Below are 24,102 nucleotides of genomic sequence, written 5' to 3'. Positions count from 1 at the left end.
TAAAGTTTTTAGAATATAAGTCAGGATATAACTGAATGAGAAAAACCTGTATAGCTGGGGAATATTTTTTTTTTAATCTCTTCTTATTTGTTCTCTGAAGAAACAATGGAAAATGTGTCTTTATCTGCAGACAATCTGGTGCCATAGAAATAGCAACCTGCTCCAGGAATATTGCTATGTAAGGAAAAAACACCATGGGATATCCATGATTAAGTAGTTTATTGATAGTAGTGAAGATGTATTTTTTCCAAATGGAATCTAAACTTAGCTTGTGGGGAGGGATTTTTAAATTTTTTTTAACTCTTAAAATGTCATGAAAATATGGAACACTCCTATACTTTTTTGCATAAATTTGTGCTCCATGTAAAACTATATAACTTTTAAATATTTGCATCAACTGTCCCAACACTTAGAAGAAAAACAGATAATCCTCAAAAAAAGTTGTCAAAGAGAAAGTAGAAGCCATAACTTATTTTAAAATTACTTTTAAGTACAGTTGCAGTTTCAGAAAGATGGAATTTGTCTAACAAGCTTATAGATTTATCTAAACATGACTCAAAAGCTTAGCACCACAATTATTATAACAGTGTCTGTAAAATTATATCCTAAGTTTTAAGGCTTTCACTGTTTCAGACAAGTTCAATTGCATCTCAAATGACTTCCTTTTCCATGGATATCAGAATAAAACACTTTTAGGTCCTTATTGTTTACTGGGAGTCTAAATGAGGACCTAATTGCCCAAGTTTAACATGAAGACTTTCATGAAAATAAAACGGTGCTAAACTCTCCGAAGCTCAATAACTTTATTGTGATTATTTATGTCACCCCTTTATTTCTCTTTTCAATTAATGTAGATGGACCTTATGGACTTCAAGTTAATTCTGATAGAGGACTAAAAGTAGGGGAAGTGTTCACTGTGGATATTGGAGAAGCCATCTTGTTTGATTGTTCTGCTGATTCTTATCCTCCCAACACCTACTCCTGGATCCAGAAGACAAACAATGCCACATATGTCATTAAGCATGGGCCTCGCTTGGAAGTTGCATCCGAGAAAATAGCCCAGAAGACAACCGACTATGTGTGCTGTGCTTACAACAACATAACTGGAAGGCGAGATGAAACTCACTTCACCATCATCATCACTTCTGTAGGTAAGTGGAACGTAAAAGGCAGGGATCCCGATGAAACCCAAATGCATGTTAGCCTTGCTCTGCTCCTATTTTATATTTGTGTGGAAGAGAATATCATTGTGTGTATCATATATTCTAGGAAACTCTTTTTTGAGTTAACTAAGCCATGGTTTCTAACAGTCAAAGAAAAAAAACCCAAAGAATAGTGGAGAGAGAAATCAGTTGCTACCTCTAAGGGACTATAAAGAAAAAGAGAATTCAGTACAATCCTTCTAAATGTGCATTCTTGCTTTCCTGATTTTACAAAGGGGAATAAAAGAGAAGCAGATCCCTCCTTTATAGAAGTTTATATATACTGTTGCATTAAGTCAGACGAACACACCTCCATGAATTAGAAATGCGATTTCCCTACCATCTAGCTTCGTTCTCACTGTCTTTCATGGGCTTCCCTTCTTCTTTCACCATTTGAAACCTGAAATCTGTGGGATTTGGGATTTAGCAACAGGGGTCTCAGCACCTTGGAAACTACAGAATTTTGTAAACTTGTGAAATTTGGCATTTTTAGAAGTCATCTAATTTTTAGAAAGGTCATAAATCCAAAGAGTTAAGAATCATTGCCTAAAATACTTATGTCCACCAAATTCCCAACTTTCTGAGCCTGCTCTTCTCTCTACTGTATGATTTCATTCACTCCCGCAGTTTCATGTGACACTGGTACATCCCAAATTTGTAAGGCTCTAAAACTGTATACACAATTACCTTCTAAATGTCTCCACTTTTGACGTGTCAGAGGCAGCATACAGGTCCAATATATCAAAAGTGGGACATCTTCTTTTCCCTCCAATTGCTATTCTTTCTGTTTCCCTATTTAAATGAATGGTCCTAGTAGCTGCCAACCTTAGCCAGAAAGCTAATTGCCATCCCAGACTCCTTTCTCTTGCTTATTGCCTGACCAGCATCCAATCAAATTTGTCCATTTTCCTTTCTTCCTACCTCTCAAGTCCATTCTCCTCTCTCCTCTTTCCTCCTTCTTTCTTTTCTTCTTCTCCTTTCCCTTCCCCTTCTCCTCCTCGTCCTCCGAAATTATCTCCTCCATTTGTGCCTTCTCTTTCTTTGTCTTTATAGCCCTGGTGCCTAGAATAGGACCCATTACATAGAAAGTCAGTGCATTTTTTTTTTAATAAGTAAAACAAGAATATAATCCTTAGAATTTTCAGTACTTGACCTGTAGGCCACGGGCATCAGAATCACATAGGGATATCTAATAATATATTTTCATTAAGATACCTCAGACCTTTCGGATCAGAACCTGGCAGCTCGTATATGGGATCTGAATATTCAACAAGCACAAGCATGACACCCACTTGTTTATGGTGACTTTTTTCTCCATAGCCTATTAAATTTATTTAAAAACTCATAATGAGCCATTAAGAGTTATAAGACTATTGTAAATATACAGATTGATAAATATATGGTAGGTGGGATCTTCCCAAGACTCCTTAAAATTGAGGGTATTCATATTTGCAAAAATCATCTACGTCCACTGGAATTTACATACCAGCATGGGAGGATTTGTTTTTACTCATGTGAAGAAAATGCCACACTATCTAGGAGAGTGCCGTCCAGTGGGACTTTTGCTTTGAAGGAAATGTTTGATATCTGCTCTATCCAATATAATACTTCCTAGCCTCATTTGGATTTTTTTTCTTTTTTCCGCTTTCTGTGTTAAATTATGAAAGCAACTTGCAGGAGTCTTGAAAAACGCAGAACAAAGTTACATATAGTTTCTCTATATATTGCAATTATTTTAAAGTAAATAAGAGTTTTAGTTGGAGTTTCAATATCAAACTCTCAAAAATTAATGGAATGAATAGACAGAAAAGTAGGATACAGTAGACCTGAAAAGCGCCATGAACCAACTCAACGTGATTAAGATTTATACAATTTTTACACAACAGCAGTGTGCAAATCCTATTCAAGTTCCCATAGCTCATTTGGCTTTTGAGCACTTAAAATGTGATTATGCCACTGAGGAACTGACGCTTTTATTTTGTCCCTATTAATTTTAATTTAAGTATTTCCAGTGGCTCAGAGAAGTCAATGGCACCCCACTCCAGTACTCTTGCCTGGAAAATCCCACAGTCGGAGGAGCCTGGTGGGCTGCAGTCCCTGGGGTCGCTAAGAGTCGGACATGACTGAGCGACTTCACTTTCACTTTTCACTTCCATGCATTGGAGAAGGAAATGGCAACCCACTCCAGTGTTCTTGCCTGGAGAATCCCAGGGACGGGGAGCCTGGTGGGCTGCCGTCTATGGGGTCACACAGAGTCGGACACGGCTGAAGCGACTTAGCAGCAGTGGCAGCATTTCTAGTGGCTAACATGTACCTAGTGACTGCCATATTGGACAATGCAGTGCTAGAACTTTTACCCAAATTATGCTTCATTTGGGCAGGAATTAATAACATATTTTCCTTATAGGTCTCAAAAACATATATGTGTTTATGTTAGTCTCTCAGTCATGTCTGACTCTTTGCGACCCCGCAAGCTGTAGCCTGCCAGTCTCCTCTGTCCATGGGATTCTCCAGGCAAGAATACTGGAGTGGGTTGCCATTCCTTTCTCCAGGGGATCTTCTTGACCCAGGGAGTGAACCCAGGTCTCTTGCACTGCAGACAGATTCTTTACCATTTGAGCCACCAGGGTGTTTAGGGTTATATAAATCAGGCAATCAATCTTTCGTTATTTGACACCTGTTATGGGCCAAATACTAGGGTAAATGCCATCTGAAAAAAATAATTCCTGCTAACAAGATGCTTACAACCTGATATGGGTGGGTGGTCGGCATGTAAGTAAACAGCTAGCATAGTTTACTTTCTATTTTACCAAGTTTTTAACATATTTCACCAGCTTTTTACCTCAGTGGTTAACTGAAACATAATTTTTAAAAGCAGCATAATTAAGTATGTAATTTTGTGGCAGTCTGGATGTTGTCTTAGACTTGTTCCTCATACTCATTGCAAGTGAAAACATGTCTATAATATGTAGGTGTGTACTGCACTGAAACCTTCCTTACTCCCTAAACTTTTTCCATTAATATTCAGCCAAGGGATCATAATATCAGAAGCCCCCAATATTTGATTCAGATCTCTTTACCAAAGTCCAAAGACAGCTACAGCCCTAATATCAAATAATTACCTTTTGCAAAATCTAAAAAACCTGTTTGACCTGTACAAAGACCAGACATTTGTTATTACTGTAAATAAGAAGAGCAGGTGCTTATTTTTCAAAGTGATTCAGTGTTGTCAACATTCATGACCTCTTTGTGGTTTGTAGAGCTGTTTTCCAATCCCCAAATGTCCACAGAACTTAAACAGTAGCAAATGGCAAAGAAAATGAGTAGTATTAATGTGTTTTAAGTATTTGATTTTTAGAAACTTTCCTAAATCAGTGAATCTCTGCAATGCAAATTAAGGTACAAACAAACCAGGTGTCTCAGTGGTAAAGAGTCCAAATCCACCTCCTAAACAGGAGTTGCAGTTTTGATCTCTGGGTCAGGAAGATCCCCTGGAGAAGGAAATGGCAACCCACTCTAGTAGTCTTGCCTGGGAGATCCCATGGACAGAGGAGCCTGGCAGGCTAGAGTCCCTGGGGCCACAAAAGAGTCGGACATGACTTAGGGAATAAACAACAACAACCTACAGTGAAAAAATTGGACATCATTTGTAACTGTCAGTTGAACACTTACTGACCATCCACTCTGATGAGCTACCTATATTATTATCTGTGGAAAATGCAACATAATTTAAAGTGGTAAGATGTCTGCCTTTGAGATATTTTTAAAACCAAGTTACATTTGACATAAGCAGAGTCTAGTTGTAAGAAATAGAACCTCTTTGTAATGAGGCAAAGAAATGTGGCCAATCAAAAAATCTCAGCAATAAGACACGAGAGGCAAAGGAAGGAGTCAAAGATGACTATGTAGTCATAAATTTGGAAAGAAAACAACAAGTGCCAGAAATAATCAAAGGTTTTATTAGCGACTTTTAGTTCAGGAGAGGAAGACTAGAGAATGTGGCTATTAGCTCTATGTTTTCCTGCCTGTTTAAGACTCAACCAGATGGTGCCTCCCCTCTCTTTGGACTGTGATTCACATCTAAGTTATCTCTGTAATCCCACGACCTCTCTGTATCTTAGAAGAGATATCCTAAAGAAAACAGGGGAAATAGGCAAAGTCACACACACAGCTAGTCAGTGATAAAGTAATGTCTGAATTCAAAACCTCTTTTTTTAAACACTGAGTAAACTGCCTCCCTTGACGTTGACTGAGAATATCAATGTCTAAAAAATATGTCACGTATCTACAGGCTATGTCACATGTATGTACAAGATAGTATGTATTTTCTTATCACCTTAACTAACTTTATGCTATAAACAAATAGATACTCTGGTTTATCCAGACATGTGTACTTTCATATGAGTGAGAAATAATGAAATATTTGTAACTAAAACTAATACCTAGTATGTAACTTTCAAGAAAAGAATAGCAATTAAAGTAATAACTTGGCGTTCATATTTTGGAAGAACAATGATTTTATTACCGTAATTACTTTCTTGAATGCAAGTATCCCTACTTTAAAATTTAACTGGGTCTAAATCACTATTGTGACATGCAATATACATAAAATAAAAATGTTTATAATCAGAATTCAAATGTTCACATTTCATGACAACATTCCAATGTACAAGTTATTAGAGTTCTCAAGGGCCACATGGCCACAGTTTGAGATTTAGCCATAGTAGAAATATTTTTGTATGTGATCCCACGAAATCTCTCATTTTTTAGTATATATTTCTAATTGTACAACTTTTCATAAAAAAGAGAATGGGAAGATGACCCTACTCCTAGGCAGGGAAACGAATTTACTGATTTCTATTAACTACCTAGAAATTTCTCTGGTTAAGATTTCCAGGAGATGTATTTCACTTTAGATCGTGGAGGATAACCACTGGGGTGAGCTACAACCACTGAAGCCTTAGGTGACATCCCATGAGTATCTATCAGAACAACTGTGTCTGTCAGATGGGGCTGTGGTAGGGTGTGGAAATAGCATGCCTCAGTAGGCCATCTTCATTTCCATAAGAACATGAATCAGTGGCCATAATCAGCTTGCAGACTGGATGGGAGCGATCTCAGGACTCCATTCTGACCTAGAAATAGACACGCTGACTGGTGGCATATGGCTGTCTTGTTTTAGGTGCAGTCTCTCAAACAGCAGGGCTGCGATACCATGGATACCACACCTCTTACCTATATTTGCACTTAATATGTTATTTCATTTTATTTGTTTGCCTAAGGAGGGGGCAAATAGCATTTGCACTAGGGCTTTGCTAAATGAGTCAATCGTGTTTAAATAAGGGGGAGAATGGCATGCTATGTGCTAAAGAGTACAAAATTCTCTGAAAGGAGGAAGAGGGGAGCTGCTGCAAGTGTCCAGAACCACATTGTTTTTAATTTTTTGTTTTTAATTGGAGGATAATTGCTTTACAATGCTGTGTTGATTTCTGTCATCAGTTGAGGTCAGTCGCTCAGTTGTGTCTGACCCTTTGTGACCCCATGGACTGCAGCACGCCAGGCTTCCCTGCTGCTGCTGCTGCTGCTGCTAAGTCCCTTCAGTGGTGTCCGACTCTGTGCGACCCCATCCCTGGGATTCTCCAGGCAAGAACACTGGAGTGGGTTGCCATTTCCTTCTCCAATGCGTGAAAGTGAAAAGTGAAAGTGAAAAGTGAAAGTGAAGTCGCTCAGTCGTGTCCGACTTTTTGTGACCCCATGGATTGCAGCCTACCAGGCTCCTCCTCCATCCATCCATCACCAACTCCTTGAGCTTACTCAAACTCATGTCCATCGAGTCGGTGATGCCACTCAACCATCTCATCCTCTATCATCCCCTTCTCCTCCTGCCTTCAGTCTTTCCCAGCATGAGGGTCTTTTCCAATGAGTCAGTTCTTCTCATCAGGTGGCCAAAGTATTGGAGCTTCAGCTTCAGCATCAGTCCTTCCAATGAATATTCAGGACTGATGTCCTTTAGGATTGACTGGATTTCCTTTAGGATTGTATGATTTCTGTCATACAACTACACAGATCGCTCACCAACATATGTATATATACCCCTCCCTCTTGAGCCTCCCAACCATCACACCCCCATCCCAGCCCTTTAGGTCAGCACAGAGGGCTGGGCTGGGCTCCCTGTTTTATACGGCAGCTTCCCACTAGCTATGCATTTTACACATGGTAGCAGATAGATAGATCCCAGTGCTACTCTCTCAATTCGTCCCACGCTCTCCTTCCCCCACTATGCCCACAAGGCCATTCTCTATGTCTGTATCTCTATTCCTGCCCTGCAAATAGGTCCATCAGTACCATTTTTCTAGATTCCATGTATGAGAAGCAGTGTTGAGAGAATCAGGATGCTCTAGAAGAGAAGGGGGCCTAAACAGGGAAGATCATCAGTTCTGAGAAAAGGATTGCCTTCATTCTTCAGTCTCCAGGGAGAGGATACTTGGCCTTAGCCATGGCCAAGGTTTTGAGCTGACAGGTGCTAGTCACCTCAGGATACTTTCTGACGGAGGGCTGACAGAGGCTAAAGGGAAGAGAGGCCAGAGGGCAATAAGGAAGGAGCCTGAAGAAATAAGGAAGTAATGCTAAAGAGAATGAGTTGGATCCTCTCTAGGACAGAATGTACAAATTCAGTCATTCCAGGAAACACAATAAAAGGGACAAAAATTTAAAAATGAAGGAGAGGGGAGGAGATGTGTCTTATCTCGTGTAAGACATCCAGTCCTTGTTTGTTAAACCTACTACAAGGCATCAGAATCATAGGATCGCCTGGCAGAGTCAGTGTATGCCAGAGTGTAACTTCAGCATTACGAGAAACACTCTGAAATAATAATTATTAGCATGTTTTCAAGCTTAAGGGGAAAAACAGCTGAGACGACATTAAAATGTTTTTCATTGTAAAGTGTATTGTAGATGGTTGACCCAAATAAATTAGCACTAAATTTATTTCTAGGGACTAGGGGATATTGAATTTTAGTGAAGGCAGTCCGGCTATCAAGTAGTGAGAGAGTTGGAGTACATCAAACCTGGTGTTAGAAAAGTTTAGAGGAAAAGTGAATATATTGAGCCTACCTGCCAATTATTAAAACCATTAAAATTTTTGCAATCAGGGAAAAAATGTATTTCTCCAGTCTCCGTTCTAGGACTTACTGACTATGGCATGTATTTTCATTTCTGTGAAACTGCTTCTTTATTTATACCTATAAATGACACTTTTAATTTCTTTATTATTTTCATTATTACTGATATGACGTACCTATACCAAATAAATGGGAAACAAATGTACATTTGGTTTTATTCACATATAATGCACATAGATTTGATTGTGTATATCTGAAAATTGGCTAAATTTGATTTCAGTAATTGGATCTAAAATGAACAAATAAGAGAATTCACTTGCTAAAAGTGGTGCCCAAGTAATATGCTGTACCTTAAATCATGCCATTTTATTACTGAGCATTTCTTATTAATTTTTTCTGCTATGTTACTTTGCTTTTGTATCACTGCTGGTGTCTCAGACCATTCTGTTTGCCTCTATCTTATTGACAGCCACACCAGAGTATGCGTCCTTCTGAATTTATACTTTAGAAGTAAAATTGAATAGCTTTGTTGAGCTTCTAAAATTGCACCTCTGAAATGGTAGAGAATGTGAAAATCAGTCACATAAAGAATATCATCTGGAGATACTGGATCTGAAGAAGAGAATTCTCAGGGGAGAAGTGAGAGCTTCATCAAACAATCAATGTGGCATCATGCAGGGGCTGATTTATTTGTTGGAGTTCCAGTTGGTAGAACCAAGTAGATTTGGGCCTAATGATTTAAAGGATTTCTATTTCTCATATAATGGTCAGGCAAGAGTGGTAGAAAGAATAGAGAATTGTAGTCAGCACTACTAGATTAAATTTGAGTCCTATATTGGAATTTTAGCTTGAACATCTTTACTATGAAAGTTATTATTACTGTATTGTTTTGATTTGCATTTCTCTAATAATTAGTGATATTGAGCATCTTTTCATGTGACTGTTGGCCATGGGTATGTCTTCTTTGAAGAAATATCTGTTTATGTCTTTTGTCCATATTTTGATTGAGTTTTTTGGTTTTTTGATAATGAGCTGTATGAGCTGTCTATATATTCTGGAATTAAGTCTTTGTTGGTTGCATCATCTGTAAATATTTTTCCCCAGTTCTTAAGTTGCTTCTCTGTTTTGTTTATGGTTTCCTTTGCTGAGTGTGCAAAAACTTACAAGTTTTATTAGGTCTCACTGTGTTTTTTTGCTTTTATTTCTTTTGCCCTGGCAGCTAATCTAGGAAAATATTTCTGTGATTTATGTCACAGAATATTTTGCCTAAAAGCATTAATTCTGGTTAGATTTTTTTTCATCTCTAAAATCTAAGAAACAAACAGTGTATAACAAACAAGAGAGGAAAAGAGGAATAGAATAAACTCCTAATAAAACCAAATTAAGACAAAAAAGGAGAGAGCAAAAATGTAGGATATGTAGAAAAAAATCAGATTATAGTTGTTCTGCCCGTAGTCCAAGTCCCCAGTCGGGAAAGAAGACTCCTCGAAACAATGCAACTCACAATAGGGGAATTTATTACTGACTCGAGCCAAGGCCTCCCGCCCTCACCAGGTGTGTGAGGACGAAAGGCCCCGAGCCCCAGTTCTCTCGGGTATTTATTAGGTCAAAATAAGCAGCAGGTAGTTGGCACAATCGGATTGGTTACACAGTGGGTAGTTGGCGTAAGCAGATTGGTTACACAGTTGCAAGGTAATTTTTGTTGGCCCAACGTGGGGCTTTTAGCTTTCCCTTGATAGGTTCCCTTTTCTCTGGCTAGGCACATGTTGATTGGCTGGCTCCAGGAGGCCTGATAATTATGTTACCCCGGGAAACCAGGCCTACTCCTAATCTAGGCTGCCTGCCATGGCGTTAGCCATGACAGCCTCACATTTCCCCCCTGTCTGTTGTTCAAGTAGAGGAATCTTCCTCTTTACCCTGTGAAACTGACTGATGTTGTTGTCTCAATACCATAATTTGGATGGTATTTAGGCGCTCCCTAATAAATGAGACCAGACGGTTTAAAATGTATGGACCAAAGGTCAGTAACAATATTAATATTATGAGTGGACCCAGGAGGGTGGAAATCAAAGTGGTCAACCAGGGGGAGCGCTGAAACCAAGATTTAAACCAGCCTTGTTGGACTTTTCGTTTTCTCTTCTACTGGGCGAGTCTCTCTCTTACTTTTTGGAGAGATTTTTGTACCACCCCTGAATGGTTGATATAGAAACAGCATTTTTCTCTCAGTGCTGCACATAATCTTCTTTGTTGTAGAAACAACAAATCTAAACCTCTCTTATTCTGTAACACTACTTCAGCCAAGGAGCTCAAGGATTCTTGGAGGTGCGAAATGGACTGTTCCCGTGGTTTCGCAACCCCAAGCAGTGCAATAAAGAGAGTCAACTCCCCCACATTTTTCAATTTGGTTTCGATCCCTTTTTCCCCCCAGGCAGACATAGACAGGCACCTCTTCATAGTACTGTGGGCCTTTCCGCTCACAGTTACGGGTGAACAGACAGAAAGGGCCGTGGGCAAAGAACTTGGTCAGTTGGTGGGGACCAAACCCATTACCATCAGCTGCCAGCACACACAAATCAAAGGTCAGTACTGACCACCATGTCCCTTTGGGGGCCACGTTGGAGCTCGAATTAAGCACTTCTCCAGTCTCAGGATTGTAGATCACCCAAGTCAGGTTAGCTGGCTGATGGGGGTTGTGGCTGGTTGTTCCTGGGCCAATGAAAACTGTTATCAGCAGGAGAGTTAAGAGGGCTCCCGTCGTACGAGTTTCAGTTTCAAAGGATTTGACGGGTGAGGTCTTGCCTCCCATTCTGCTTGCATCTTCTCTTGTTCTTCCGGGGTGGCTTGCCGCACGTGATTGCAGTGAACCTAGGGCCCGATCCCATCGACTTTAACAGCAGTAGGAGTGGTGAGGAGAACAACATAAGGGCCTTTTTATCTAGGTTCTAATGCTTTAGATTGGTGTCGTTTTACCCAAACCCAATCACCCGGGCCAATATTATGTGAGGGGATGGTCCCCTTGCTTGTTCCCTCGTGTATCTCTCGAATTAATTTCCAAACATGGCTATGCACCTTGCTTAATGCCATCAGTGATTGCTGGAATTGTCCCAAGGTAGGGGGTGGTAGGCATTTTCCCTCGAATATAGGACACACAGGAGGGGGTCTTCCATACAGAATCTCAAAAGGGGTAAGATTCAGCTTATAAGGGGTGTTACGCGCTCGAAAGAGCGCGAAGGGAAGGAGGGTCACCCAGTCCCCGCCAGTCTCTATTGCCAACTTTGTCAGAGTTTCTTTTAGGGTCCAATTCATTCTCTCAACCTGTCCTGAGCTCTGGGGATTATATTCACAATGTAACTTCCATTTTGTCCCCAGAGCTTGGGCCAGCCCTTGTACAATCTGGCTCACAAAGGCAGGTCCGTTATCAGAGCCCATAGTCACTGGCAGCCTGTACCTAGGCATTATCTCCTCTAAGACCTTTTTAGCAATCACTTGTTCTGTCTCTCCCTTAGTGGGGAAGGCTTTTACCCACCCCGAGAAGGTATCTACCAGAACCAACAGATAGTGATACCCGTACTTGCCTGGTCTTACCTCAGTGAAATCTATCTCCCATTGTTGCCCTGGCTCTTCCCCTCGGTACCTCGTTCCAGTGTGCTGCCTTTTCCCTGTCCTCATCAGCTGGCACGCTTTGCAAGCCTGGATTATTTCTCGTACAGTTGCATTTTGTCGAGGGAACCTCAGGCAGGCTGTCTGGAGAAGAGTCAAGGTCTTTTTCTCTCCCAAGTGTGTAGTTGTGTGCAGGTGTTCACATAGATGACGACCCAGGATGGCAGGCAATATCAGGTTGTTGTTTTGATCTCGGTACCATCCATCTTTGTCATCCTTCTGGAGGGTGGTATCCTTGTTGATCCAAACAAGGTCAGGGAGGGAATAGTTGGGGACTGGCGGCAGAGTCCCCATACCAGGAGGTGGAAGTCCCATGGCTAATATGGGGGCGGCGTAGTCCCTGCTGGCCGCTTCTAGTAGGGCCTGTCTGAGTGTCTGGAAAGCCTGTTTCATTGGCTCAGTCTAAGTCCAGTTTGGGGTCTCTTCACTTCCCTCATACGAGGGCCGGGCCTTTTCAGCAAACCCCATGATCCACAGTCTACAATATCTAACAGTCCCCAAAAACTCTCTCATCTGGCAGGGGGTCTTGGGCTCTGGTATCTGCAATATTGTTTTCTTCATGGCCTGAGTTAGCCACCTTTGCCCCTGCCTGATCTTATACCCCAAATAGGTGACCTCTTGCCGGGATATTTGTGCCTTCTTTGTGCTAGCACGATATCCCAAGGTGCCTAGAGTCTGTAAGAGGTCACCGGTGGCATGGCTGCATGCCTCCTCTGTGGTTCCAGCCAACATAAGGTCATCCACATATTGCAGCAGGATGACCTCTGGGTGGTGAGTCCGATATTCATAGAGGTCCTCACTCAAAGCCTCATTAAACAAGGTAGGGGAGTTTTTGAACCCGTGTGGGAGGCGGGTCCAAGTTAGTTGTACTACTGGTTGGCCTTCCCCCTCAGTCCACTCAAAGGCAAATATCTCCTGGCTCTGGGCTGCCAGGGGTAGGCTGAAAAAAACATCTTTCAAGTCCAACACAGTGTACCAAGTGTAGTCAGGCAGCAGACTGCTCAGGAGGGTATACGGGTTGGGGACAGTAGGGTGTATGTCACTCACCCGCTTGTTGACTTCTCGTAGGTCCTGGACAGGTCTGTAATCTGTACTCCCTGGCTTCTTCACCGGTAGTAAGGGGGTGTTCCAAGGGGATTGGCACCGCTTGAGAATTCCGGCATCCATGAGCCGTCGAATGTGGGGAGTGATCCCCCGCCAAGCCTCCTGGCTCATAGGGTATTGCCTCACCCTCACAGGAGTCGCCTTGGCTTTTAGTTCGATGACGACCGGATGTCTCTGTTTAGCCAGTCCCATTCCTGCTGTTTCTGCCCGTGCCAATGGGTATTTGTGGACCCACGGTTGTATATCTGGTGCTATAACCTCTGAGGGCTTAGGCACAAAAAGACTGTATTCATCTCTTAAAGCTAGAGACAAGACATGTATCGGCTGTCTAAGTCCATCCGTGACTGACATTCTCCCAGGGTCAAAATGGATCTGAGCATTAACTTTAGTCAACAAGTCCCGTCCAAGTAGAGGGGCTGGGCATTCTGGTATCACCAAAAACGAATGGGACACCTGATGGGTCCCCAAATTTACTTTTCGTTCTGTGGTCCAACAATAATTTTTTTGTCCCCGTGGCTCCCTGCACCAAGCTGGTTTTCTTAGACATTGGTCCCAGTTTTTGATTTAAAACAGAGTGTTGGGCGCCAGTGTCCACCATGAAGCCAACGGGTTTCCCCTCTACATGTATGGTTACCCAGGACTCGGGGAGGGGTGTCGAGTCTTTACTCCCCTAGTCACTGTCTTCCCCCACATATAGAACTCGAGTTCCAGGGGAAATTCTCTCTCTGGGTTGTTCTTTTCTTCGGGTCCCTCTTAGGGCACTCATTTTTCCAGTGCCCCCGTTCTTTGCAGTAAGCGCACTGATCTTTCTTAGGGCCTGCCTTTTTGGTCTCTCTGTTTCTCCCGTCTGGGGGCCTCGAGGCTCCCTCAATTCTGTTCTGGCCTTCATCCCCGCAAAAAGAATCTTGGTTAGCTCTCTCTGGTTCTTCCGGTTTTCTTTTGCCCTATGTTCCCTATCTTCTTTCCTGATCTTCTCAGCTAGTTCCCTTTCCTCCCGACGAAGTCGTTCCTCCCTTTCTTCTGGGGTCTCCCTATTATTAAATACCTTTTCAGCTGCTTTCAGTAAGTCTTGTATTGTCTGCTCTCTTAACCCCTCTGTCTTTTGTAATTTCCTCTTACTATCTGGGGCTGCCTGATTCACAAACACTAGTAGAACTGCAGCGCGTGATTCCTCAGCCTGGGGGTCCATGGGTGTATATTGCCTAAAGGCTTCCATTAGCCTCTCTAGGAAGGCTGATGGGCTCTCAGTGGGCTCTTGCCTTACTAAATTTACCTTTGCCAAATTTGTCGGCTTCCTAGCTGTGGCCCGCAGGCCAGCCATTAGAGTCTGGCGGTACACTCGGAGACGCTCCCTACCTTCCACTCGCTCAAAATCCCAGTTAGGCTGCAACAGAGGAAACCCCTCGTCCACGAGATGAGGCTGGGCGGTTGGTCTCCCGTCGACCCGCGGGACCCGTTTCCGCGCCTCTGCCAGGATTTGCTCCCATTCTTCCATGTTGAAGAGCACCTGCAACAGCGGCTGGCAATCATCCCAGGTGGGGTTATGAGTGAACAAAATGGAAAAGGGCCAGTATTGATAGGTTCACTCTCCGTCCGGGTTAGCTGGTCCCACCCGGACGTGGAGTGTCTGTACAGTAGATGAAGGTTCCCCATGATCCTGCTCACCCCTATTTCCTCTATTCTTTCTCCGGGGTCGGGATTCCCTTGTCCCTTCTGATTCATTGGGGGGGCTCTTCCCCCCGGAGGAACCTGCAACGGAGGAGGGGCATATGGCGGGGGCCTAATTTCTGTCTCCAAGTCAATCAGGTTCCGGTCCGAGGATTCCTGCAAGACCGGTTTCAGGCCCTTATTCTTCTTGGCTTCCTCTGGGGCAGTGGGAGTTTTCATAACCAGGGCCTGTACCTGGTACCAGGGCCTGTACCATAACCAGGAGAATCAGGGAGTTTGTGAACAAAAGGTTTTAACCATTCGGGCGGATCTTTTACTAGATCTTGCCAGACCATAACATATGGGACTTGGCTCCGGTGGCCCCAGGGATCAGGAGCCATAACTTTTTCTTTTTCACTGTCCGAATAATAGAAGGTTGAAAAGTTTCTTCTGAAGGCCATCCAACCTGGAAGGTGGGCCACTCTGCAGAGCAAAAGGTTATTAATTTACTCTTTGTAACCAGTAGCGACAGATCATATGCTCTAGCCCTGACATTCGAGAAATGATCAGTCATGAGAGAGAGTGAGGTAGATTTTCTTGCCCCATAGCGAGAGTCAGAAGAAAGTCACCGAGAATTACCACCAATAAATCCTATCGGGAGTGGTGGCGGCCAGGAGGTTGGGCTTGTGGTATGCTTTGTGGAACTATTTGAGTGCCTTAGTCGTTGCACGGAAGTTTTCTTGTTGGGGGCGGGCACCCTAAGGGTTTCTAGCCTGTTCCATGACCCCCTTATCCTTTCACGGGAGTCTTCCAGTGGCAGGCACCCTATCGGCTCTTAAGTGCCTGTCCCGTGCCCACACAGACGGGTTTTTATTTGGCCAGATTCTCGGTTTAGAATACGAGAAAAAAAGAAAGGAGTTTCACCCTCTCGGGCTCCCATTACTGGGGCTGACTTGTTGGGAGGCCTTCAGAATCCGCCAGGGAGTAGCCCTGGCCAGGACTCGTCAGTTGCCCCGACAACTGTCTGCCTGTTCACTGAAACTCCCAGAAACAGAAATGAGGCTCCAAGGCTTTATAGGAAGAAGTAGACAACGACACACCAGAGAACAACGAGACAGGAGACAATGCCGGCAGTTACACAGAAAAACACACAGACAGACATACATTGGCCGACGACACAGATCCTCTGGAACAAGGGTCACCTTACCGCATGGCGTTCACTGTTCCCCAGATTCGGGCTTAGGAGAGGAGGTCTCCTTCCCGCAGAGCTGGCTGCCTCCCAGCGCACTCGCTGGCCGCGGCCTCACACCAGCCGGAACGGCCAGTCCGTTCCCTCATGGAAAGCTTTCCCTAACGCCAGACACCTTCCCACTTCACAGCAGGGCCTCGGCTTTACTCTGGTCTTTTTCTGCGCCAGACACCTTCCCGCTTCACAGCAGGGCCTCGGCTTTACTCTGGTCTTTTTCTGCACCAGACACCTTCCCGCTTCACAGCAGGGCCTCGGCTTTACTCTGGTCTTTTTCTGCGCCAGACACCTTCCCGCTTCACAGCAGGGCCTCGGCTTTACTCTGGTCTTTTTCTAAACCTGCCTGAGCACCAGTGCTATTCCCTATCTTTTTTTCCCCTTTGTTCCAAAGAGCGTTCTTCCCCGGTCAAGGGATCCCGGGCGAGCCCCCAAATGTTCTGCCCGTAGTCCAAGTCCCCAGTCGGGAAAGAAGACTCCTCGAAACAATGCAACTCGCAATAGGGGAATTTATTACTGACTCGAGCCAAGGCCTCCCGCCCTCACCAGGTGTGTGAGGACGAAAGGCCCCGAGCCCCAGTTCTCTCGGGTATTTATTAGGTCAAAATAAGCAGCAGGTAGTTGGCACAATCGGATTGGTTACACAGTGGGTAGTTGGCGTAAGCAGATTGGTTACACAGTTGCAAGGTAATTTTTGTTGGCCCAACGTGGGGCTTTTAGCTTTCCCTTGATAGGTTCCCTTTTCTCTGGCTAGGCATATGTTGATTGGCTGGCTCCAGGAGGCCTGATAATTATGTTACCCTGGGAAACCAGGCCTACTCCTAATCTAGGCTGCCTGCCATGGCGTTAGCCATGACAGCCTCACAATAGTTAAAAACCAAAATATGTTAATAATTACATTACATATTAATGGACTAAATATTCCAACTAAAAGACAAGTAAAGCTAGGTATTAAAATACTATTTAACACTTATAAGAGATATACATTATATAAAGGATGCTGAAAGTAAATGAGTGAACAAAAAAGCCATGCAAATGGTCCAGAGAAAGCTGGTGTGGCAGCACTAATACCAAAGAAATTAGATAAGATTTAGATATATTTCTTAAGATAAGAAATATTACTTTAGGTTAAAAATGGACATTTCATAAAAATGAAGTGGTCTGTTCAGCAGGAAGATATAAAAATTCTGAATTTATATGCATCTACTAGAACATCTTCTAAGTACGTCTAATAAATAGCAAAAATTGAGCAGAGAAATAGAAAAATCCACAGAGTGGGAGATTTTAGCATATGACTGATAGAACAAGCAGTCAAAACCTAATGATGATAAAGAAAAACAATTTGACCTAAATGAAATAATATGAATATTGCACACAGCAACTACAGAATTCAGGGGATATTGTTCAATTAATAAGATTGTTGCCATGTATGAGAGTGATGGAAAGATTGTTGATTGTTACACTTAAGTGATGAAGATGATAATACAGAGAAAATTTAAAAGTGCATTGTTTCCATAGCCATTACATTATATATGGCCAAAAAATATTTGAGTTCTTCCAGTATTCAAAAACTATTATCCAGTTTAGTAAAGCAGTTATTCAAATTACTGTTAAATGAAGTTCCAATAAATGTCACCATTGTTTCAGTTTCATCTTAATAAATGTCAACCAACATTCATGGTGAAGTTACACTTGTTTATCTTCAACGTAAACTATTTCTTTGCTGAATTGGATAATAACCAAGCATTTATTTGAAATCTAATTGTTTCAAAATATAGTTGAAAATACATGAGTTCAGCAAAAATCAAAAACAAACCATGAGAATCGGTTAGATATCTGGAATTAGCAATAAAGAGTATTGCATACTTTATTATTATAATAATTCTAAGTTAGGCTGCACATCTATCACATCAGTAAAATTTATAACTTTTGTATGTATATGTGCGCATACAACTTTTTTGATACTCGGTTATTAGCATACCGCTGCATTGTTGTTCAGTCATTCAGTCGTGTCCAACTCTGCAACCCGATGGACTGCAGCACGCCAGGCCAGGCTTCCCTGTCCTTCACCATCTCCCGGAATTTGCTCAAACTTACATCCATTGAGTCCGTGATGCCATCCAGCCATCTCGTCCTCTGTCGTGCCTTTCTCCTCCTGCCCTCAATCTTTCCCAGCATCAGGGTCTTTTCTAATGAGTCAGTTCTTCACATCAGGTGGCCAAAGTATTGGAGCTTCAGCTTCAGCATCAGTCCTTCCAGTGAATATTCAGGACTGATTTCCTTTAGGATGGACTGATACAATCTCCTTGCAGTCCAAGAGACTCTCAAGAGTCTTCTCCATACTATTGCATATAATGTCCTATTTGCATAAACTTCATGTAAAACTCTCTGGCTGCCTCAAATCATATAATATTTAAGCAACAAGAGAACTTAAAGACCAGTCACTCCAGCCTCCTCATTTTACTACTGTGAAAATCCAGGCCCTTAGAGGTAAGCAGCTCATTCAACACTGCCCAGCTCTTTAGAGAAAACAAACCTGTGAAGTAGGAGCGTGGTATCTGAAGAAAGGCCTAGACCTCACACAGTGATCCCCCAAATGCTAAAACAGTTACCGACTAAAAGGCCAACATTCTAACAGTGGGAGAGTGTAACTTTTTCTACAAATTATTAACAGAGAGAAAAGGAGGAAAAATAATATTTCTAATAAGTTTTGTGATGTTTTGTTCTAGCTCAGAACCAATAAGTTGCAATTCTAGCTCATTTTACACTACCTTGCTTTTATTTCTTCTACCCAAAGCTGAAAAAAGTTTAATTTACAACCTGTTTAAAAGCAATAAACAGAGGGTGTGGAGAAAAGGGAACCCTCTTACACTGTTGGTGGGAATGCAAACTAGTACAGCCACTATGGAAAACAGTGTGGAGATTCCTTAAAAAACTGGAAATAGAACTGCCATATGACCCAGCAATCCCACTTCTGGGCATACACACTGAGGAAACCAGATCTGAAAGAGACACGTGCACCCCAATGTTCATTGCAGCACTGTTTATAATAGCCAGGACATGGAAGCAACCTAGATGCCCATCAGCAGATGAATGGATAAGGAAGCTGTGGTACATATACACCATGGAATATTACTCAGCTGTCAAAAAGAATTCATTTGAATCAGTCCTAATGAGATGGATGAAACTGGAGCCCATTATACAGAGTGAAGTAAGCCAGAAAGATAAAGAACATTACAGCATACTAACACATATATATGGAATTTAGAAAGATGGTAATGATAACCCTATATGCAAAACAGAAAAAGAGACACAGAAATACAGAACAGACTTTTGAACTCTGTGGGAGAATGTGAGGGTGGGATGTTTCAAAAGAACAGCATGTATACTATCTATGGTGAAACAGATCACCAGCCCAGGTGGGATGCATGAGACAAGTGCTCGGGCCTGGTGCACTGGAACGACCCAGAGGAGTCGGGTGGAGAGGGAGGTGGGAGGGGGGATCAGGATGGGGAATAAGTGTAAATCTATGGCTGATTCATATCAATGTATGACAAAACCCACTGAAATGTTGTGAAGTAATTAGCCTCCAACTAATAAAAAAATTTAAAAAAATAAAAAAAATTAAAAAAAAAGCAATAAATATTACATAGCTATTGTAATTCCATAAAAAGAACATTTTGGGGACTTCTCTGGTGGTCCCGTGGTTAGGAATCCACCTGCTGATGCATGGGACACAGGTTTGATCCCTGGTGTGGGAATAACCCACATGCCACAACGCAGCTAAGCGCACGCACCACAACTACTGAAGCCTGCTCACTCCGGAGTCCATGTGCCACAACTACTGAGCCCATCTGCCACAACTACTGAAGCCCTGCACCCTTGGGCCCACGCTCCATCACAAGAGAAGCCATTACAAGGAGAAGCCCGCACACCGCAGCTAGAGCGTAGCCTCCACTCACTGCAACTAGAGAAAGCCCTCATGGAGCAACAAAGACCCAACACAGCCTAAATAACTAAACAAATTTTTTAAAACATGTAAAGAAAAAAAAGGAACATTTTAAGAACACAGTTCTCTGAGTACCTACCAGAAACATATAAACATACCATCTGAAATAGTCAAGATTTTTGGTGAAGAAAAGCAACTTGCCTAAACTCTTAAGGACTTAAAGGGAATATAAGAAGAGCAATTCATGGAGAAATTAAAGGAGATATCATGATTCCCCTGACTTTTTAACTGGAGTTTAACATATATGATCTACACTACATTTTAACAAGATTCGGGGAAGATTAAAAAGTGCAAGTGTTGCAGGTAGAAAAGCTGAGAGAGTATATATAGGTCCACAGTGAAAGAAGGGGAAGATTAAGTTTTCATCCTTATCTTGGCTGCTGGAGGCCTCAGCCGAGTCTTTGTTGGTAGAAGTCAACAGGATGCAGGCTGGATATTTATTGCAGAGTTGAGTCTCCACCGTGTTCTTCACCACACCCAGATGCTTCAAGCTGTTCTCCACCATGGCAGAAGGGAAGTGACATCCCATGACTGTGACCCCCCACATTCAACTGGACTGAGATGGGCAGCTACCACCATTCATGTCCACATCAATACCTGATTCACATGTAATATGGAAGACATCTGTTACTTGCTTTTGTTGAGGGTCACAACAATTTCCACTTCATAGATTAACTCTCTGACTAAGCATGTTATAGTCTGGAACTAGTGTCAACTTTGCCATACCTAGTAAATTTTGTCAAAACAGCATCAAAGTGAGGAAGTACAGAGTGCCAAGAGTCTGGGGTCTCATCTGGACTCTGCCACTTACTTCCTGAGTGACCCCAGGGTCAGATTCCCCATCTCTAAGAGGGCATAATACTAGTAATGTGCTGTGCTGTGCTTAGTCGCTCATTTGTGTCCAATTCTTTGCGACCCCATGGACTGTAGCCCACCAGACTCCTCTGTCCATGGGGATTCTCCAGGCAAGAATACTGGAATGGGTTGTCATGCCCTCCCCCAGGGGATCTTCCCAACCCAGGGATGGATCCCAGGTCTCCTGCATTGCAGACAGATTCTTTACCCTCTGAGCCCTCCCTAATAACATTGTTGTGACATCCAGGGGTTGATATGTATCATGAACTCTTAGAATGGAGCCTGACATATTGTAAGCACTCAACAGGTGTTAGCTATTAGCACTATATTTTCTATAGGAATATTAACAAAAGGAATGACTTGCAAACCAAAGTGAATTGAAGTCCAAAGTGGGACTTAAAATATTCTGTTGACAATCATGCACATTTTATTTTAGAAATTAAAATCTCTTTATTGGTCAAAAATTAGCAATTATTTAAACTTAACACCTCTCCTCTTGCACATTTAATCACACACCACCACTCTAGAAAATCCGCATACATGAACAGTGTTTAAAAAGTGAGATGGGAAGAGAGAGAGCAGCCTAGCATCTGGGGATGTTCATACAATGAGATCCAACAGATCCAAGTTAAATGCTAGCAAACACTATTGAAAAATATGACATGAGCTATTTACTACATTTAGTATAACATAATGGTATTATTCTGAACAGCTCACCACATTTCCAATCATAAATATCCTTAGAAAGTTTAGTGTATATTCTCAAATAAGTGTATTCCTTCTGTTAGGTCTTGCTCAGACTCTGTATGTGTGTATATATGTGTGTGTGTGTGTGTATAGTGTAATATATATACATTTGCAGTACTGTACCATTTAGAACAAAGCATAAAGTCAAGCTATATAATAATTTATTATTGATCTTTAAAAAAAATATTAAAATATACTTGTCTTTTTATTTAGGAATAGAGAAGCTTGCACAGAAAGGGAAATCATTGTCCCCTTTAGCAAGTATAACTGGAATATCACTCTTTTTGATTATATCCATGTGTCTTCTTCTCTTATGGAAAAAATTTCAACCCTACAAAGGTAGGTTAAAATTTAAAAAATATATACGAATGGTTTATATGTATACTAAAAAGCATCTTACTATGTTTTTTTCTTTCTGTTTTTTAGTTATAAAACAAAAGCTAGAAGGCAGGTAATGTATATGTTTCTATGAAAATAATTTTTCTCTGGAATGCTTTTTCCTCAATGATTAAGACTGACAGAAACACCAATTTGTCTTTTCAGGCCAGAAACAGAATACAGGAAAGCACGAACATTTTCAGGTACTGGCCAGGCTGAGAGGGGCTATGTATTATCATTATTGATATATATTGTTAATATTAGCTATTCCATATAATGTACTGTTGAGATAACAGAATTCATGAGATAATGCTACCATCCCCTCCCAGGGTGACTGCCCTCACTTCACGAAGTGCTGTCCCTTGTGTGAGTTTTGTGTAGGTCACATAGATCTGTAAGAGAAGCCCCGAAAGACACTTTGAACGCCATCTTGCAGGCGAGAGAACCCAGGCTCAGAGAGACTGTCATCCGCCCGCCGTCACTGACCCGCACTCCATGATCCTCTTACAGTTTCGGAACTGCCCAAGTGCGCTCTCGCTGCGTCAGTTTGTGGAGCAGACACAGTGCTGACGGCTCCCGCCCAGGGAGAAGAGGAAAGGGAGGTCCCCCAGGCTGCTGCTTCTCCGACCCGAGGGGTGCCCCTCACTGCCATCACCTCTGACTCCCGCCTGAGTTGTTGTTAACAGTGGGGCTTTTGCTCAGGCCTTAGAATCATAGGAGCTGGATTTCTGTCCCATATGTGCCTCTTCCCCCCAGAGTCACCTTGGGAAAATTATTTTTCCTGACCTCCACTCATCTCTACATTAACGCTCATAACGTCCTCTTAGGGTTGCTCTGAGAATTAAATCCAGCGTTATAGGCACCTAATAGAATGCCTGGATTCTTAGTAAACATGGGTCTCCTTCCCCTTATCTAGTCCTTTCTCACAAGTATTAAAGTGTTGGAGTTCTGAAAGCTCCCAGAGAGTACCTGGAAGAGCCACCCTACATTTTACATATGATAGTTTAGGTGATATTGAACTTGTATATTCTATTTTGTATGCATAGGCAGCCATGAAGTGAAGTGAAAGTTGCTAGGTCGTGTTCAACTCTTTGCAACCCTATGGTCTATATGGTCCATGGAATTCTCCAGGCCAGAATACTGGAGTGGGTAACCTTTCCCTTCTCCAGAGGGTCTTCCCAACCCAGGGATCAAACCCAGGTCTCTCACATTGCAAGTGGATTCTTTACCAGCTGAGCCACAAGGGAAGCTCTTAGTCGCTTATTTTTTTCTTATCAGTCCTGGTGGACTCTGTTAGATCTAGCAGAACATAGCAATATTATGGGTGGATTAAGAGCTGCTGCGATTGACAGATTGAGGCCTTGGTGGCCACAAGTCTCTGGTAACTGAAAGTTACAAAGGGCAAGGCTGCCCACATGTGTTTATTTGAATATATATGATACACCAGTGTTCCCACATCAGACTTTAAGGATAATTGTCCCAATTCAGTTTCAATTCTGAGCTTCAAAAGGAGTGATTTCCAGTACTACTTAGTGGCTGCTGCTGCTGCTGCTAAGTCGCTTCAGTCGTGTCCGACTCTGTGCTACCCCATGGACTGCAGCCTACCAGGCTCCTCTGTCCATGGGGTTTTCCAGGCAAGAGCTCTGGAGTGGGTACCATTGCCTTCTCCACACTTAGTAGCAGCATGGCTATAGAGGATTGTTGTTGTTCAGTCGCTCAGCAGTGTCCAACTTTTTGCGACCCCATGGACTGCAGCAATCCAGGCTTCCCTGTCCTTCACCATCTCCCAGAGTTTGCTCAACTTCATGTTCATTGAGTCAATGGGAAATGTTAAATTGAAGTAAACCATACCACTTGAAGTAAACCATAAAGATCACTTTATAAAGGTTTCTTAAAAAAAAAAAAAAAGTATAACAATCGCAGTACAAGGCATTTGGTTTGTAAGGAGTATTTGTTTTCCATTTCAGGCCACGAGGATGCGCTGGATGACTTTGGAATATACGAATTTGTTGCTTTCCCAGATGCTTCTGGTGTTTCCAGGGTTGGTTTTCTAGTGGCTGCTTATCCTAGAAGTAGCATTCTGCTTCAGCAGAGGTGTAAGCAGCATTCCTTTAAACCTGGGGGCACCGCAATCCA

General features: G+C 42.4%; 1 protein-coding gene across 7 annotated transcripts in view; it reads left to right on the top strand.

Moving 5' to 3' along the window:
- HEPACAM2 (HEPACAM family member 2) overlaps positions 1-24,102 on the top strand; it is a 60,461-nt gene that overhangs the window by 28,302 nt on the left and 8,057 nt on the right. For 5 of the 7 annotated variants that reach the window (XM_043871665.1, XM_043871666.1, XM_043871667.1 and 2 more), the window contains exons 4-8: positions 855-1,151; positions 21,802-21,927; positions 22,015-22,039; positions 22,132-22,169; positions 23,934-24,007. In XM_043871665.1, coding sequence (XP_043727600.1) covers positions 855-1,151; positions 21,802-21,927; positions 22,015-22,039; positions 22,132-22,169; positions 23,934-24,007 — 560 coding nt within the window. Of the gene's footprint in view, positions 1-854; positions 1,152-21,801; positions 21,928-22,014; positions 22,040-22,131; positions 22,170-23,933; positions 24,063-24,102 lie in introns of all 7 variants that reach the window. The other 2 variants (XR_006334832.1, XR_006334831.1) reach the window with 1 other exon arrangement.

Source organism: Cervus elaphus, chromosome 18 (assembly GCF_910594005.1).
Source record: "Cervus elaphus chromosome 18, mCerEla1.1, whole genome shotgun sequence".
NCBI classification, from domain to species: domain Eukaryota; kingdom Metazoa; phylum Chordata; class Mammalia; order Artiodactyla; family Cervidae; genus Cervus; species Cervus elaphus.
The sequence above is the reverse complement of the archived record's forward strand: the minus strand, read 5'-3'. Positions and strand labels throughout refer to the sequence as shown.